General features: G+C 43.3%; 1 protein-coding gene across 1 annotated transcript; it reads left to right on the plus strand.

The window, feature by feature from the left end:
* Positions 1-8589: 8589 nt before the first annotated feature.
* LOC119381467 (zinc finger protein 527) lies at positions 8590-18871 on the plus strand. Its single transcript, XM_037649271.2, has 3 exons — positions 8590-8857; positions 11024-11189; positions 18670-18871. The coding sequence occupies exons 1-2, from the start codon at positions 8622-8624 to the stop codon at positions 11181-11183; spliced, it is 396 nt and encodes a 131-aa protein (XP_037505199.1). The 5' UTR covers positions 8590-8621; the 3' UTR covers positions 11184-11189; positions 18670-18871.
* The last annotated feature ends 12 nt before the right edge of the window (positions 18872-18883 follow it).

Consider the following 18883-nt stretch of genomic DNA (forward strand, 5'->3'; position numbering starts at 1 on the left):
ACGCGCTTTCGCCAGCGATGATGATGTAAAATGTGACGTTTCTCCTGGCGACACCCAGATGACAGCACCACCGCAGCTTTGAAAAAGCGAAACGTACTTATCTTTCGGCGACGGGTAGCGTTCGTGTTATAGTAGAAAGCCGCTTTATTTTTTACTGGCGGCGCAATTTATACGAACACTCTTCCTTGCGCGGATAATCAGCGTGACTAAATTTGACCGTACCACGTCGGCCATCGCATCGTTAGCGTGATCAACTTTAGTTTCGCTTTAGCTTTTCCAGCTCAGCTGTTTGTGTGTGTGCGATGCTTTCGGTTGTGTTGGCGCATATCTGACGATGGCGCAACCGCGATGGTGTGATTTGCCCTGTAGTGCGTTTCGTGCCGACATCGCAGTGCAGCCGAGAAGTGGCTCGCCGGTGCGTGTGCGGCGACGCCAGCTCCCAAGGTGTTGCCCTGTCGGAATCGCTCGAAGGACGCCGTCCGTGCACTTGCCCGCCGTTGAAGGTCTCGCCGCGTCCCTTCCTGTGTACTCGTCGTTGGTTGTGGTCCCGCAGACAAGCGGCAATATTTTGGAATCCCGCAACATACCGCGGCGCGATGAACCCCTTTCGAAAAAATGGGCAAGCGACAATTGTTTCCACGTTATCGGATTTCTCGATGTGCGTTGGCTGGAACGTAAGCTGCTCGTTACGTAACTGCTTTGACAGCGTTTCCGTCAGCCTGGCCAGAGAGCGGTACTACTTTGTACACTTCGTTTTCGAGTCCGTGTGTCGCGATGTGGCCGCGATCATCTAGCTTAAATTCGACGTATACTGATGTTTTCTTATTTCCATATACTTACCGGTGATACAAACGCGCTCGTATTTACAATCGAAAGTGTATGCCGGCAACTGTGTAATGCTTGGCCTGTGTTCACGCGTGTAGCGCTCACAATGCGGTCAAGTACAAAATTATACTTTTAGGTAACGTATATACCTACATAATCGTGCATTTTACTGGAGTATATTTAAACTAGATGTGTATTTAAATGCACAAACTTACGCATATGTAGGTATAAATGTTGCAACTTAAGCAGCACATTATTATCTCCTTGATGTACATACGTAGGTGATTATATATGCATGCGGTGCTTTTGTTTATATATATATATATATATATATATATATATATATATATATATATATATATATATATATATATATATATATATAGAGAGAGAGAGAGAGAGAGAGAGAGAGAGAGAAGTTAGACATAATACTTTAATTTTTTTTCGTACTAATGCATGTTTTATTTTATTCATGTGAAACATTTTATATTGGAGTCGTCGTTTTCAAACTGAAATGTTGTTTTAAAAATTATATGTGTATGCATGCTACAGTGCTCTGCTGTGTCGGAGACATTGAGCTGCACAGTTTCAACTCATAAACACACAAGTGAGCATACATAGAGGCAGACATACACGTATTTTCTGTTCATATTACGCAGCATATAAGCCCTCATTTTTCGCCAGCTTGGAAAAATGACCGTGCCAGAATTGCTTAATGCTTTATTCCTCTATAGAGCTATAGTGTGCATGTGGTTCAGCACCAGAGGTTGGCACCCAAAACAGGCATCCGAAATTTGGATTGCCTTCTTAACCACCCGAAAAATTGGAATGGCCAGAAAACAGTGCGATGAAAGTGTGTGTGTCCAAACGTGACACACTTGCTGGTGCTGAGAAAGGGCTGTCGGCTATGCTCCAGTGTCAGGGGGAGCAATTGCATGATTACAAAGTATCATGCATACGCCTTAAAATGATATTGCCTGTGAGTAGAACACTGCAGCACTTACAAACATAATTCTGCACTAACATATTTAAGTCTGTCCTTCAAGTTAATATAAGGACCACTTGGTGTTTGGTGCAGGTCTTACTTCTTGATCATATCCTTTTAATGTTCTTGCCTCCTTGTTAATTTGATTCACAAAAATTAGGACCTAATATGCACATTTCCTTGTAGAAATACAAAAGTTGGTAGGGAGTCTGTGGAGACAGAAGTGTTCAAGCGTTTGTTTTGAAAAGGTTTGCATGTGTCACCTTAACACCTTTATTCCAAAGCTTCCAACTTCATAATGCTTCTCTGATGTTTGGCTCATGCTGAAGTACTTATTTCATAATTGATAACATTTTTTTTTCTTTGGCATAGTTCCTCATATTCTTAAAGTTGTGGTGACTTTTTTCACTCACTTGTTGAATCTAAAAGGCAAGCATAAGGTTGTAAACACTTATTATAATTTCGCATTAAAGTTGACCTGCAACACTAGACCTGGCATTGTCAACACATAACATTGCATTGTAAGCCAGATGAAAACTTTCCGACTTTGTCAGCAGGCCGGGTGTGACAGTGCTGCTTTTAAAAGATGAATGAGATTATGTGTTGCACATGTTTCTTCGTGCTGTGCTCTCAACAGCAGCAGTTGCAAGGAATTGTGACATTAAGACACCTTCTTGATGCTGAAGTTACTTTGTGAAAACAGGAACTAGCTTGCTCTGGCACTTTCCAGTAGATCCTTTAATGTTCAAAGGGTTTATACCTCCGTATAATTCTACAAATATGAAAAGCCAGAACGCCATGTCATCTTACTTAATACACATGGCTGGAGCAATTATAAGGTATAAATATGATGTAATGTTCTCTACCAAAGACTCAGTTTTTATATAATGATATCTTAATTTCCTTGAATGGTGTCAGTTTTGTACTTTTACAAGCTGGGCACTTGACACAGGAGAGGCAACATTTCTTCTTTTTTGCCAAATTGCCTTGTTTTACAAATGTCACAGTCCATGTCTGTCGTCTGATCTTGAAGTTGCGATACTAAATGCATTTTTGCCTTCACATGTCGTGCTACTGTTGGTTGCCATTGGTTTGGCAGTTGAAAAACACATGAGAATTGTTAACTAGTGCGTGTTGAAGGCCTCGTGTACCGATTCATTATAGCCAGTTGTGTGCACAGTATTCAAAGTAAGGAAATGTAACCAATATTTCTTGTGCATCGTAGCCAGTGCAACAGAACAAACACAGAGGAAAGAGACACATAAACAGAACGAGCGCTAGGCATCAGCTGAAAGTATACTGACATGAAACGATTGAAATGTACAAAGATGCGCAGAGAGGTGGAGATACCAGTAATGTCGCTTCAGATAAGCTGTTTTTTTCACATGCAAAGCCAGTGAACACATTCATCAGCTTCTATAGTGATGCAGACTGCCTCATAGATTTCGCGAGCTTGCTGAGCAGCAAAGCTGCGCAAGATACGGGTGCCCTTAAAGTCAGGCATGCAAGAACACCTGCGGCAGTGATCTGCCAAATGTCCACCCCCCGCCAATGAATTGCGCATCAATTACAAAGAACTGCACATCTTTGTACATTTCAGTCATTTTACGTTGATGTCTAGCGCGCGTCCTGTTTACATTTCTTCTTCTGTGTTTGTTCTGTTGCGCTTGCTAAGTTGCACAAGTTCTGCGCCCACCAACTAGCCCAAATTTCTGCGCTGAATAACCAATATTTCTTTTGTCTTTCTCTACTCCACCTATGCGGTCCTTTTATGTATTCATTCATTGGCTGGTTATAGTGTACATGATGTACTGGTGGTTTAAGTGCATGGTGGCACTCGTGTGCCATGCGTTTGTAGTCACACAGCAATCCTGTAAATTAAGTCTTTCGTTGTGCAGTTTCATTCGATTGAACTTAAATTATATGCAAGAACATCAAAGCAATCACATTTTAATGTGCCATTTCCAAATGAAAAAAATATTAACTTGCTTTCATGTCATTTTTTATTGAATGCTTGTCAGTCTCGTAATTCCTGAGGCATCACGATAACTCAGTTCCTTAATTGTTGTGTCAACAAGGTGTTAGATTGAACGAAAAACAATTTTCGCGAACCTTTCTTCACTGAAGCCTGCAAAATGGCTCTTGTGGCGCCATCCTATTTTTTTTATTTTACTGATTCACTCTTATGGCCTTCTCTGCCCACTTGTGTTCAGGAAAGTACGTGCAAAAAACTGACCTATTTATGTTTCTTTAATATGCTTAACATGTTTTCTTTTTTTTTTCTTACAGGTCTGTATGATTTAGGAGTGGAATAATGAAGATCTCTGTTATAGAGCCTATAATTATTTGCCAAGTCATTAAAGAACCAGATGAAAAGAACTTGTACTTCACACGCTACGATCCACTGACCTAAAGAAATTATTTCCTTCCTTTTGAAACTCCATGCACTACTTGTTTTAATGGAAAAAAATAAGAGTTTCTTCTGAAACATGACTTTACTTCGTGTGCTAGGAATAGCTTATGACCAAAGTTTCCCAGTTTTCATTTTTGCAGATTTTCATTACGTTTGCTTTTGCTGAAGTTTCAGTACAAAAAAAAAAACATGTTTGGCGATGTGAGGTGCGACTGCTATATTGATGACCTTGATAATTGCTGGGGTTTGATTACGAAACACGCCATACGTGGTGGGCGACTGCAGATTAATTTTGACCATGTCGGTTTCATTGAGGTGTACCTCAATCCAAGCCCATCAAAATGTGGGCACCATGGCCGGGAATGGAACCCGTGCCCTTGGGCTTAGCAGTGTGACACTTATGCACTAACGATGATCTTGACTTCATGTAATGTTGGCTATGCTGTGTTTCATGGTGGTACATAAAAGTGCAAAAGGACAAGGAATACAAGAATGGGGTACCAGACAGCATGAGTGTTCAATTCTTACTTATTGTGAGAGTCATCTCTAGAACACACTTACACTTGCACGAGGAACTGTTTTGACTGATTGGCTCTTTCTGTAGTAGGAAAATTGAAAAATATCTAATAATCAAGATTAAGAAAATTAAATTTCTTTGTAACTGGCTTTAAAAAGTGGGGAGACATGTTAAAAATGCTTTTTGTATATCATCGTCCGTGCACTATGGTATGGTGTTTGCCCAAGGTCTTGTCAAGAAGTAAGAGAGTCGTTGTAAAGAAGTTCCAGCAGAAATGGGAAGAGGTTAGACGAAAAATAAAAATTTTTTTTTTCTGCTTGTGTCCACAGTGTTTCTTTATGGAAGATTGTTTCACCGTTTCTTGTACCTTGATCAAGTTGACGTGTTGTGCCTGCCTTTCCTTCAAGGTCACCTTTCTCTCTCTCTCCTTAGATGCTCCAGAAACTGCTCCGTCCAAGTCCAAGAGGCATTTGCTGGAACATGTGAACATTTCTCTTTTTCGCTGTGTCACACAAGAAGTGGATGTGTGGAGTACAGTGAAAAGCACATTCAGGTTGCCCTGCAGAGTGGGCAATTCCTTTGATCAACTGGCGTGTGAATGTTGTTGCTCATGCTTGCGCTTGGTGCCATTTAGTGCTGCTTAGCCGACAGCTTTTGTGACACTCAGAATCAGATGCGCTGAAATGCGATGCCTGGATCAAGTGTTTGCCAGCAGGGCGATGTCTCATGGCAGTCATCGTTCTTACTGCAGCACGCACTTGAATACGGGAAGTGGTGGCAATGTCATAACGCACTCCTGTTGCAAAACAAGGTCAGCTCAGTAGAAAAAAACCATGAACAACAGGTAAAGTAGAAGAAAATAATACGGAACAATGGCCACGTGTAAAATGTGCTTGATCATTCCACGCCAAAGGTCCCAGCCATTTTGGTGACCATCTCAAATGTACTCGAAAAAAGTCGTGCTGATTTCTCGCATTGAAAACAGCAAATTGCTACAATATTTCAGAGAGAAAAAATTTTTTGGTCACGTGGGAGCCTTTCGAATTTCGCAGAATGCCATCTGAGTGTGGTTTTTCAGAAAAATTATTCTGACGGTATCGTTTCTTGTTTCAATATCAAATTTGGTTTAGATATTAAGCAAAGGTGTTTCTCTAAGTTGTTCGGAGCTCAATAATATTACTTCAATTTTTCTGCCATATACGCCTCCAGAAATCCGCCAAAATTTTTGCATTTTTTCCCTTATATTATTGCATTACGTATGAATGTATATTTTTATTTAAAAATATTTTAAGACCACTGATGCTTTTAAATTTTACAAGAAAAAATCACAAATTTGAGAAAATTGTCATATTGGTCCACATTGAGACGCAATTTACACCACGTGGTGCTCCAATTAAAAATCAGCGTTATACATCAATCAAAAGGAAATAAATCATTCTAGTTATATGACAAGTTTTATCATTACAATTTTCTTTAACCCTTTGTGGGGCAGTGGGACTCATATGTCCCACTTTTTTCTTCGCCATGTTCTAATTTTTTCGATAAAACCACTGAGTCGATTGCTTTCAGGCTTTTAGTGCAACCGGGTAGATGTGCTAGAAAGCGGTTTTGGTAGTTGTTTCTATGGTATTCGCAACGTGCCAGCACATACCCGTGCTCCGAACGAACCATTCCGCATGCACACACCGTATCCTTCTTTCATCAGATTTTGGCGCGCTCTCCACTCAATTCAGCATAAGCGGTAAGCTTGAAAAGTTTATTTCATATTCCCGAGTTCCTAAGTCTGCTATTATAATGGTTTTATTCGTTCCTACCCATAAAGTTTCCTCAAAAGTTTGTTCCTCAAAAGTTGACAACCTTTCAGTGATATATTTCCGAAAGCATAGCTGGTCTAACATTGTGTGCAACTGATTGCAGTGCCCACTTTTCATTCTGCTTCACGCAGGATAGTCTCTTCGAGTGGAGGAAGCTTCCTCCACGGACAAAAATTAGACTTGCAGGCATGCCCAGTACCTACATCTGCTGTTCCAATGCCATTAGCTAGTGGACTTACAATGGATATTTAGTTGAGTTTTTTTTTTTTTGTGTGATAGAGGGTAGGTGTTTGTAGGCTCTGTCCTTTGTGGTTTGTAAGGCAGCAGCAAGTTTGCAAAAAAAAAAGTATTTATTTTTCTGTAACGACTGTCTTTCAGTGGTCAGTGGGACACATATATATGTCCCAATTTTATACATACTGTAAGAAGCTGATGGAAATGACAATGCTGCCCTCAGAGGTAGCGTGCATTGTTCATAACATTATGCCCCATAAAGGGTTAAGGAAGAAAATAGTTTTTTAAGTTCCCAATTGACGGCTGTCTTCCCATTTGGTCATACGGCAACTTCCTTGTTGAAGTTCCCCATTGCCGTCAATAGGGTACTTCAAAAAATTATTTCTTCCTTAAAACAACAACTGTAGTGATAAACACTTGCCATATAAGAACAACTACTACGATATAATGATTTTCTCAAATTTGTGATTTTTTTCTCGTAAAATTTAGAAAACATCAGTGGCTGGAAATATTTTTAACCCAAAATATACCTTCAGTAGAGTAAAGGAAAGAAGGTGTATTAATCTTCTGTAGAGTAAGTATTTATGACTCAGACATTCATACACAGCACAATATTCTAAGGGAAAATGCAAACATGGAACATTCTGGCAAATTTTCTGGAGGCGCATATGGAAGAAAAATTGAAGTAATATTATTCAGTTTCAAACACCTCAGACAAACGCCTTTGTTTAATATCTAAACCAAATTTGGTATTGAAACAAATGATACCCTCAGAATAATTTTTCTGACAAACCACACTCGGACAACATTTTGCGAAATTCATAAGGCTCCCACGTGACCAAAAATTTTTTTCTTTCCGAAGTATTCTAGCAATTCACTGTTTTCAATGCAAGAAATCAGCACGATTTTTTTTAGTACATTGGAGATGGTCACCAAAATGGCTGGGGTGTTTGGCGTGGAACGACCCTGCTGTAACCAACTCAAAATGTGTTCTTTCTGTGAAGATGCACAAACTTGACAGTTTCTCTCATTATAATTTCTGACATCTCACTGATTGTTAGTGTGTCAGTGGAGTGATAGCTAATAGCCTGGTAGCCTAACACTGTGTTGTGTGTAGTTGCCTATTTACTTCATGAAATGGTGAATGTATTTGTGGAGTCACATATTTATCGTGCTTTTGTTAAGTTCATTCTCGGCAGCTGGCCCTTTGTGAGAGAACCATAGTAAAACCCATGGTTCAGCTGTGCAGTTGCTGCAGCTACCAGTGTGTATGAAGAGCACAGGATCCTTTCTTATTCACTGAGATGTTTCAATCGCGATCAGTGCTGGTAGTTTTGTGAGAACTGTCAAAAAGTGCCTAGCCCATTATGCTTCATCAGCATTTATTCATGATTGCTGAACAGAAATTTAGAAACTGACCAGTATCTACCAATAGTCAAATGCATTAGAGTGAAGCTCTTTATTGAAAGGACCACGTATATCCTTAGGTCGAGGAAAGGTGCCGCACTGCATTCATGCAGTGTAGTTGAGGAAGAGGGTTGAGTAGAAGGCTTATATTTGTGAACAATGGGCCTGACGTACAGCTTTGCATAAACTGTTCCTTTCATTTCTACCAGACTCTGACCTGTTATCTGACAAGTTACCTCTTGTTCTTTCTTAAGCACCTATCTGAAATCTCTGTTATTAGGTGCATTACATTTACTATGTACATTAAACATGTGACCGCAACAGACCACAATTTTACAGCATTAAAGCCAGTGTGCTGCAGCACACTGGCTTTAATGCTGTAAAATTGTGGTCTACTCTGCTGACCAGTGCCAATTTGTTGTTGAAATGACAGACGGCTCTGCAAAGCTGGCATCCAGTGCAGACTCGGTCAAGCGGGAGGGGATCAGCTGCTCGCTGTGCGGGACGGACCTGGTGACGGAAGACCAGTTGCGAGCACACCGTTGCAGTGAGAGGCCTCGTGGACGGGGCCGCTACGCGTGCCGCTACTGCCACTTCGCCTGCAATGACCGGCTCGAGCACAGCTTGCACCAGACACAGCACCTCAAGGACAGGCCGTTCAGGTGGGTATGCATGGCAAAACACGGACAACCCAACTGAAACCAAACGTCCATTCGACCAGGACAAATTGAACAACGAACGCACATATGTAAATGTGACATGCATGTGCAGAACTTCAACACGTAGCCAAATGGACACAAAAGGAGCAGCTTAAAAGCCTCTCACACTTGGATCAAACACCAAAGAGAAAGTTTGCGCATGGCACACATCACCATGGACTGGCGTAAGGAACCCCATATTGTAGAGGAGTGGGGAGCGTTGATGCAATGACAGTTGCAAGCCAGCTTTGCAGCAGGTAGCGGGGCCACCCATGGCACGGTGCACCCATGGATGTGGGCAGGAACTTTCAGACCACGCACAGTCCTGCGGGTCTGAGTTGCCCTGTGGGACTGCTCGTGCCCACCAGCTCAGTGGTGCCCATGGCGCTTTTTGATGGCTGCCTTCTCACCAAGGCATCCCATTAGATTCAAAACACTCTGTACTGTTTTGACTTCCTTTCTTAATAGTTTTACCTCAGCACAAGCATTTCGCACTTTGGCATCACCATCTTCCTAGTTTAGCTGCTCCTTTGTCTGCTAAACATTTCTTAGCAAGGTGACTGCACATCTGCACTCTCATCATCATCACACCATGCCAGTGAGACGATGTACATTGGAGAGCTAAGTGCACTAACCAGCACTTGTGGACAATTAGCACAAAGTGATGTGCAGCACACAATACAGACTCTGGGATTGGTGCCACCTGCCTGTGGATTTCAGAGGCTAGAATGAAGGATTACTGTACTAGATGTGGTTTATGTTTTGTGCATCGCAAGTAAGGTCTTTTGCATAAGATGGCAACGTTTTTTTTGCAAACAATTCCTCATTTACACGCCTATGAAAATGGCATCAGTGGCTCAAAGGGGGCATGCATTGCAACGATAATGAGTATAGCTTCAATCTTTGAACACGGCTCATACGACGTATTGTGTGAGCATTATAATGATGATGGCCAGTGAACATTGCACACACCAATATTTCAGGATTCATCAATGGTAGGGATGGGCGAATAGTGAATTTGAGGTTCGAAGCGAATCCGAAGCGAATAGTGATTTGGTCGAATAATTTCTAATCGAATAGTTCTAATAGTATTTACCGCATATTATTAAGAAAAGTGAGCATTTTTGTCATGACCCTTGCACAATATTCTTAAGGATTGGAACTAGGTATGAGTGAATGTCACTTTTTTGGTTTGAAATGAAGTGGAAGCAGCCTTGAATAGTATCAAGATTTGAATAGTAGTAGGGTGCAAGTTATAAGTGGTGCAATATGTTAAAATTTAAAAATTACTATACTTAGCCCATATAACATGCTTTTAGACAGAAAAATATGTACATTTAACCTTGAAGTGTGGCTTCGCGGCAGTGCAGATTTCCCCTGAATGGGTTGTTTCACAGCACAGCAACCAAACGCTGCAGTGAAACTATCTTTACAGGGGGTTATGTGCAGTCAAATGTATACATATATTTGTACATTTCGAATAGTTCGAAATTTCGAATAATCTAAATTCGTATCGAAGTGAATTCGAATACTGTAATGTTCGTTTGAATATTCGAAACGCCCCAATATTCGCCCATCCCTAATCAATGGTGACACAGTTGGCAGAGAACGACAATTGGAAACATTCATGGCATCACTTCTAACGAGTAAGATTGTCAGAAGAGCAAGTGTGACTCACTGATTTGCACATTCACTTATTGTGACGTAATTCCCAACTATCAAGTTGTAAGAGAATCACACTTTCGCTCATTAACTCTCACATATAGAGTGGGTATGAAGCATTTTCAAGTGAAAAAGCAAACTGGACAATAATCCAAATCAGGTATGTAAATTGCTGTCGCAGAGCAAAAGCCTGCTGTCTTGTTCTATGCTTGTCTGTCTTGCATTGTGGGCCCTCATGAAGCTTAGCCCATATGTCAGTTCTGTTTTGACCTGACTGGCCTCGCACATATGAATGAGAGAACAGTGTATATAAACAATGGCTCTATGCCTATGTGGAAAAGATGGCACCCCGTGCTGGGAATTCCTTGGCGTTATTGTCTGTTAGTTCTCATTAATATTGTGTCTAACAAAGATAAACGAGCCCTTAAAACTCATCTCCTTTCCTTTATTGCCCATCGTTGCTTGCAGCTGTGGTGTGTGCGGCAAGGCATTTGCACGCAACAGTGACCGCAACAGGCATGTCAAGATCCACACGGGGGTCCGACCCTTCCAATGCGACGTGTGCTCACGCAAGTTCCGACAGTCATGGCACCTGCAGTATCACCGCAGCACCCACACCGACTTCTGATCACAGGTGGGGATATCACTGACGCCTATTCACTGAGGCAACCAAAACACTACTCCTGGGATAGCAATTATGTGGACACTCTCAGCAGGTTTTCGCTATCGCCGTTGGCGCCGCCATGCCACTATATATACATATATATATATATATATATATATATATATATATGTGTGTGTGTGTTGGTAGCTAAGTTGGTAGAGCATTGGACGCGTTATTCGAAGGTCGCAGGTTCAGTCCCTGCCCGCGGCAAGCTATCTTTTCGTTCACTTTTCTTTCTTCACATTTACCTTACATTTACTACTGAAAACATCCCCTATACTTTCCTTGGCATTATTGTCTGTTAGTTCTCATTAATATTGTGTATAACAAAGAAAACGAGCCCTTGAAAGTAACACTTCTTTCCTTCACACATATATATATATATATATATATATGTTGGTTGTATTCCGCGCATTTCTCTATCACCTGATTGATAGTATGAATATGGTCTATTGTTGAGAAGCCTGTACGAAATCCTGCCTGGTCCCTTGGTTGATTAAACTCTAATGTCCTATTAATTCTGTTAGCAATTACTTTTGTGAATAGCTTGTAGACAACGGACAGTAAGCTGATGGGCCTGTAATTTTTCAGGTCCTTGACGTCCCCTTTCTTATGGATCAAGATGATGTTGGCATTCCTCCAAGATTCTGGTATCCTCCCTGTCGAGAGACACTTCGTATACAGGGTGGCCAGTTTCTCTAACATAATCTCTCCACCGTCTTTCAGCAGGTCTGATGTTATCTGATCCTCACCAGCGGCTTTGCCTCTTTGCATTCCCTTTAGGGCTTTCTTTACTTCTCCTGTTAATACTGGTGGGATGTCAGATTCCTCTGGGATATTGCTGCTTCTTACATTATCATCCTGACTGTCTCGGCTGCTGTACAGATCTCTGTAGAACTCTTCCGCTACCTCACCTATTCTATCCATATTGGTTGTGACCTTGCCATCCTTGTCCCTTAATGCATACATCTGATTTTTGCCTATGCACAGTTTTGTCTTCGTAGCTTTGAGGCTTCTTCCGTTCTTTAGAGCATGCTCAATTCTCTCCATATTATACTTTCTTATGTCGGCTACTTTACGCCTATTGATCAACTTCGAAAGCTCCGCCAGCTCTATTTTGTCTGTTGCATTTGAGGCTTTCATAGCTTGACGTTTCTTAATGAGGTTTTTCGTCTCTTGGGATAGCTTACCAGTGTCCTGTCTAACGACTGTACCCCCGACTTCCACTGCACACTCCTTAATGATACTAGTCAGATTATCATTCATTGCGTCAACGCTAAGGTCGGTTTCCTCGGTTAAAGCCGCGTACCTATTCTGAAGTGAAACTCTGAATTCTTGTACTTTCCCTCGCAGAGCTAGTTCATTAATCGGCTTCTTCTTGCGTATCAGTTTCTGCCGTTCCTTCCTCACGTCTAGTACAACCAACCCCTATATATAGCCTTCATAGATTACGAGAAGGCATTTGATTCGGTGGAGACATCAGCAGTCATGCAAGCACTGCGGAATCAGGGCATCGACGAAGCCTATATAAACATAATGGAAGACATCTACAGCGCATCCACAGCCACTATAGTCCTTCATAAAGAAAGCGACAGAATCCCAATAAAGAAGGGCGTACGACAGGGAGACACGATCTCTCCAATGCTATTCACCGCGTGTTTACAGGAGGTTTTCAGGGCCCTAGATTGGGAAGAATTAGGGATAAGAGTTAATGGAGAGTATCTCAGTAATCTGCGATTCGCTGATGACATTGCATTGATGAGTAACGCGGGAGACGAATTACAGCTCATGATTACTGAACTGGATACGGAAAGTAGAAGAGTAGGTCTGAAAATTAATATGCATAAAACTAAAGTAATGTGGAACAATCTTGGCAGAGAACAGCGCTTTGCGATAGGTGGCGAGACGCTGGAAGTTGTAAAGGAGTACGTCTACTTAGGACAGGTAGTAACCGCGGAGCCGAACCATGAGAGTGAAATAACTAGGAGAATAAGGATGGGATGGGGCTCATTCGGCAAGCACTATCAAATCATGAATGGTAGTCTACCACTATCTCTCAAGAGGAAGGTATATAACAGCTGCATCTTACCGGTACTTACCTACGGAGCAGAAACCTGGAGACTTACAAAGAGGGTTCAACTTAAATTGAGGACGACGCAGCGAGCGATGGAAAGGAAAATGATAGGTGTAACCTTAAGAGACAGGAAGAGAGCAGAGTGGGTCAGGGAACAAACGGGGGTTAAGGATATCATAGTTGAAATTAAGAAGAAGAAATGGATATGGGCCGGCCACGTAGCACGTCGGCAGGATAACCGGTGGTCATTAAGGGTAACTGACTGGATTCCAAGAGATGGCAAACGCGTGAGGGGGAGACAAAAAATTAGGTGGGTAGATGAGATTAAGAAGTTTGCAGGTATAACGTGGCAGCAGAAAGCACAGGACCGAGTTGATTGGCGGAACATGGGAGAGGCCTTTGCCCTGCAGTGGGCGTAGACAGGCTGATGATGATGATGATGATGATATATATATGTATGTATGTATGTATGTATGTATGTATGTATGTACAGTGGAACCTCGTTAATGCGTACCTGCCAGGAACGCCGCATAACTACGCACTAAACGGCAGTACGCATTAACCACGAAGTAAAAATTTGCATCTCCTCGCGTACGCCATCGCCGCCAGCAAAGAAATAAATACAGTGCCACAGCAAATATTGCCTAAAGTACCCACTGCAAAGCCTATTCTTTCTTTTTGCCAAACTGGAGGAAAGATTCTGGTACTCTCGCACGACCGTCCGGTAGTGCCGATAGCGCGCGGTGGCGACGCCAAGGAGCATTTCAGAACTATAACAGGGTCCGGTATACGCAGTGACCAACGTAGCGACAGAACGGACAGTGTCGGCTTTCCGCGATATATGTGTGTGCGTGTGTACCGCACTCTGCTACTAAATGAAATCTGACACAGTTCCAGTGAAACGCGGTACGGCTGCGTGGAGCCGATCGTCTCCTGGCTAGTTGCGTGCAGCGCGTCGATCGCCTTCTCGGCTCACGCCGTCACTGCCGGGCCGCAGGGCCGCTTGCTGTACCGCACGCGCGCATTTGTCGTGGGAGTGTTCTTCGTACCCACTTCGCTCCAGACCGTGCACAGATGCGGCGATGAGCACAGATGAGCTTGTTCGGTTAACGCGGCGATGACGAACTTCCTGCAAGCGATGCGCGCTCCGCGACGCTCTAGCGATCCTGGCAGCGGACGGAAGCGCGTTTGGGTGGTCGCCCAATAAAAGCGTGCAGTATGGTTACAACAGCGCTACGCTTGCTGTACCGTACGCGTGCGTTTAGCGTGATAGCGTCTATGCAAAGAGGTTCCTCGTCGCCCACGACCAGCAACGCTCAACTCCGCAACGGCGAGCTGCTTTCGTTTCTACAAAGCGGCGCGCGCTTGAACACGACCCCGCACAACGAGGCGGCAGCGATCGGCGGCCCAGCGCGTTCAGGTTGTCGCCTATTAAAAGCGTGCAGTAGGCTTAGAGTAGTGCTGCGCCGCACGCGTGCCCGAGCAGATATCTGAAGATACTTATTGTGATAAGGTTGTCGGCGGTAAGTCATGCTGGCGCGTTCGTCGGTGGCCGCCGCCTCACCTTCGTTCTTTGCCGATGCTTAGCCGCAAAGGCATCGCCGCAATCGCGCGGAAGTCGGAATCGGTGATCGACCGATCTACGCACTTCTCGAAAAGACTGAAAACCTTTGGCGGCACATTGTGGCGTTGGGAAGTTCAGCGGCGCAGTAAAATTTCATGGCACAAAACGTTATCGCGGTACGCAGGGTACGCGCTAACCGGTAGGCGTAGGGTGAAGCACTACGGCTTAAGCGGTCAGCGAATGCATTAGGCTCTATGAGACTCGGTCGGGGATTCGTCGCAACTACGTTTTAACCGTTAGTACGCTTAAAGCGGGTACGTATTAAGAAGGTTCGACTGTATGTATGTATATATATGTATATATATATATATATATATATATATTGTAAAGGCATTTATTGGTGGCCACTTGGCGACAATGCACAACAGCAACAGTCAAGGTGGGGGGACGGACTCTCAGCAGCACGAGCTGCGTTCTCTCCGAAGAGGGCGACCCACTAAAAGGTGCTGGAGAGGACGACCCACTGCAGAGTGTTCCAAGGCTTCGCTACAATATATATACATTTATAAACCACAAAGAAAAATAGTTATGAAGAAAAATTTTCCAAGGCACGCGACCGGGGAGTTAAAACTGTGACCCCTTGCTTTATGGTGTGATGCGTTGAACCACTCAGCCACAAACGCATACATCCTCCAGCATACTAATGCCGAGCGATTTATATACACCATTTACCGTTGGTGCTACGTAGATCTTTGAGGTGCTTCAGCATGGCAGAGACTATTACCCGCGAGATGGCGCGAAGAGCCGCCTAAGGGCGCACTTTAAACGGTATGCGCTTTGCTCATCTTTCGTCGCAGCGCATGGAATCACAACAGCTGGAGTGGGGCTGCGCGTCTCCAACTCCGTACTTTGACATACAGGGCATGGTCACCTGTGCTCAACAGGTTCAACAGATGGCTCATAGCTTTATTTACATTGTGCTCTCATCGCAAAGTTTGCCTTGAAGCCATAGGCCACACGAAGGTCACTTCTCTCGCTACAGCGGCCGTGTTTGCTAAAGGAGAGAGCTGCTAGTCTTTTTATTATATAACATTCTAATTCGTTTCTACACTGCAATCATAGCTTTGCCTTTGCAGCGAAACTTTGCCTTTTCTTTATTAATAATGATTCATTGTGAGTAGAAACTGTTTGTAGCATATAACTTAGGAATTAAATATATTAGAGTGAAATTTGGCTCTTGCGCCATCAGGCTGCGTGCCATGCATTTGAATAGCATATCTACTTGGTTTTGGTTGGACATTATTTTCAAAAACACTCACGAAAACTAGAGGTGCACACATACTGATAAAACACATAAGTGCACCATCACAAAACCCAATTCCCATTTTGTTATACATAACTTTAATAAGAGCCAACAGACAATAATGGCAAGGAAAGTATAGGAGATGTTATTTGTAGTAATTATGATATAAATGTGAAGAAATTAAAGTGGACGCAAAGGTAACTTACCGCCGGCAGGGACCGAACCTGCAACATTCGAATAACGCGTCCGATGCGCTACCAATTGAGCTACAGTGGCGGTCATCCTTCCGTCCACTTTATCGGGTGTATATGTGCATTTTAAACGTGGAAGCGTTAGTCAGCGCCACTTGTCGCCATGACGACAAGCGGCGTGTAGTAATACCATGAATGTGTGCAGTACGTGCACACATATTGAAACACGACAGTTTAGGGCTAAGCAATGCACATAATTTCATTTCCACCGTCTTCAGTTCATGCTATATTGGCGCAATTTCGACTCGGACACTTACATCAAAGCCAACATTACCTCTGGCAGCCAGATTTGTAGCGATATGACACAGTTATTTCGAGCATTTGAGTATACTAGTTATTAGGGGTGTGCGAATATTCGAAATTTCGAATATTTTTCGAATAGTGTTTGCTATTCGATTCGATTCGCACTGAAATTTTACTATTCGAACTATTCGAACTTCCCAAAGACAAATGCAGTCAACGTCCGATTGAAAGTGACCCCTTCAGATTTTCAATATGCTTCACCTCATTACACTCTCGTATTGCGGCAAAGCTGCCTTTCAAGTTCCGTTACGGTCGAACTTAGCCAAGAGACAAAGTCCGGTTAGAAATGGTCCCTAGATTTTCAATATGCTTCACCTCCTCACACCCCCGTATTGCGGCAAAGCTGCCTTTCAAGCTCCGCTACGGTCGCAAATGTATTAACCCAAGAACACGCTGGTTCCAACATAGAGATGAAAGGTGTGGCAGAGTTGGGGGCTCAATTAATGCTGTTTTGGACCTGAAATTTGGGCAGGAAGTCCTAAAAATCGGACGCCGAAGCTTTCTAGCATCCAAAATTTCAGATGTTCTTATATATCGACGTCTACGAGGCAGATTTGGAACTCCGGACTTGAAGGGAGCACAACCTTGTCCAAGAAGTTGAAAGAGAAGGAGAGGCTGAGGAAATGGCATCTCTGCCTATCACGTGTAAAGTGTTGTCGGCAACACTTTGGTTGCACCAAATCATGTACATAAATACAATTCGGCCTCTACATTGCCTCATTCTTGATAAGAAAGACAACTATGAAATATGACCCCACCAGCGCTTCATCAACCTAGCGAAAAGAAACACTTTCATGTTGCTATCTCACAAGAACATACTTAGGGATTCTCTGCAACTTTTTCTGTAATTTCACTTCGAATTATTCTAAAAATGTTTGAGAAATATTCGAAAATTATTCGAAATTATTCGATTCGATTCGCACTCAATCTTTATTATTCGAAATCGCTTCGCACCCAAAATTTTGCTATTCGCACAGCTCTACTAGTTATGCTATAAGTTTTAATGTTCGCGCTTCAATCCGTGAGCACTGTCAATAAACTAATCACAATATGTTGTCACTTAAGTTACTGCGATGTGGTGCTGCTAGGGTCATCACATTGCAGAGCGTGTGACTCGTTGAAGATGGAGGAGATTGTGACTTCTTTGAAAACCGCACGACAATTATACTGGATTGCACACACTGACGAAATATATCAACAAACAGAGAATATATAATGAGCAGATCGTCTCACATTGCGCTGCTAAAGTCTTGAAAGTTGTGGGCTGGTAGAGTCCCGACGGTGACATAGTTGCTGTCAGGTAGCTGACCGGCGTGGTAGTGATGGAGAAGCAGCAGGGGTCAAGGAGCGAGTGAGCGACCCATCACTCGGTAGACAGGAGCCGCCATTTCCAACGTCTCGTCAGCGCCAGGCCAGGGCCTTGAGACGCTTGCTGTCCCGAAGGCAGAAGGAAGCCCGGTAGAACGAACATTGTGGGTAGATGCGGGTTTTGCGACAGCAGCAGGCCGCGTACCAAGCCTGACAAGGCAAGGAACTTGAGGCGCTCACTGCCCCGAAGACAGGCGCCTATTAGAGCAAACCTCGCGTGTAGATGCTGGTTTGGTTGCTCCGTGGCTTATTGTGCCAGCATTCTAATCCGTCTCTCCTGAACTAACCTTTTTTTGCTTCTCTCCAGCACAAGCTCTCTTTCTCATCTTCCTATGATGAGCTGTTTCGTCGTCTGCTCTCGCCGGTTCACCTTTACGTGCTTCTTCACAGTTATAGATATTGAACACCAAGTTGGCTTAAACATTAATGTGTAAGCTATCTTAGCACCCAGGAAATGAGGTAGAATCATTTAATTTGGCTTATGGCTATCTTCCGTGGATGACACTGATTAGCCTCGGTACAGAGGCCTTGTTTGAGCTGCTAGACATGCCTCTCATACAAGTGTTTCTGGCTGTTTTGCCTCGCAGGTTTCTGACGTCACGAGTGGCAGCATTTCGGGCTGACAAAGATCTTAGCTTCATCATGGGATTTGGCTGCAAGTGCCAAGTCGCCACATTGCTCAGTGGTATTCAGTGATACACAGTTGCGGCAACAAGTGAGGTATTCAGCGATACAATTGCGGCAACAAGTGGCCACCTCTTGTGCCTGCCTCGTACAAGTTGCTGTTCAAGATCTGGCTTG

The sequence above is a fragment of the Rhipicephalus sanguineus genome, chromosome 2 (assembly GCF_013339695.2).
Source record: "Rhipicephalus sanguineus isolate Rsan-2018 chromosome 2, BIME_Rsan_1.4, whole genome shotgun sequence".
Classification (NCBI taxonomy): Eukaryota; Metazoa; Arthropoda; class Arachnida; order Ixodida; family Ixodidae; genus Rhipicephalus; species Rhipicephalus sanguineus.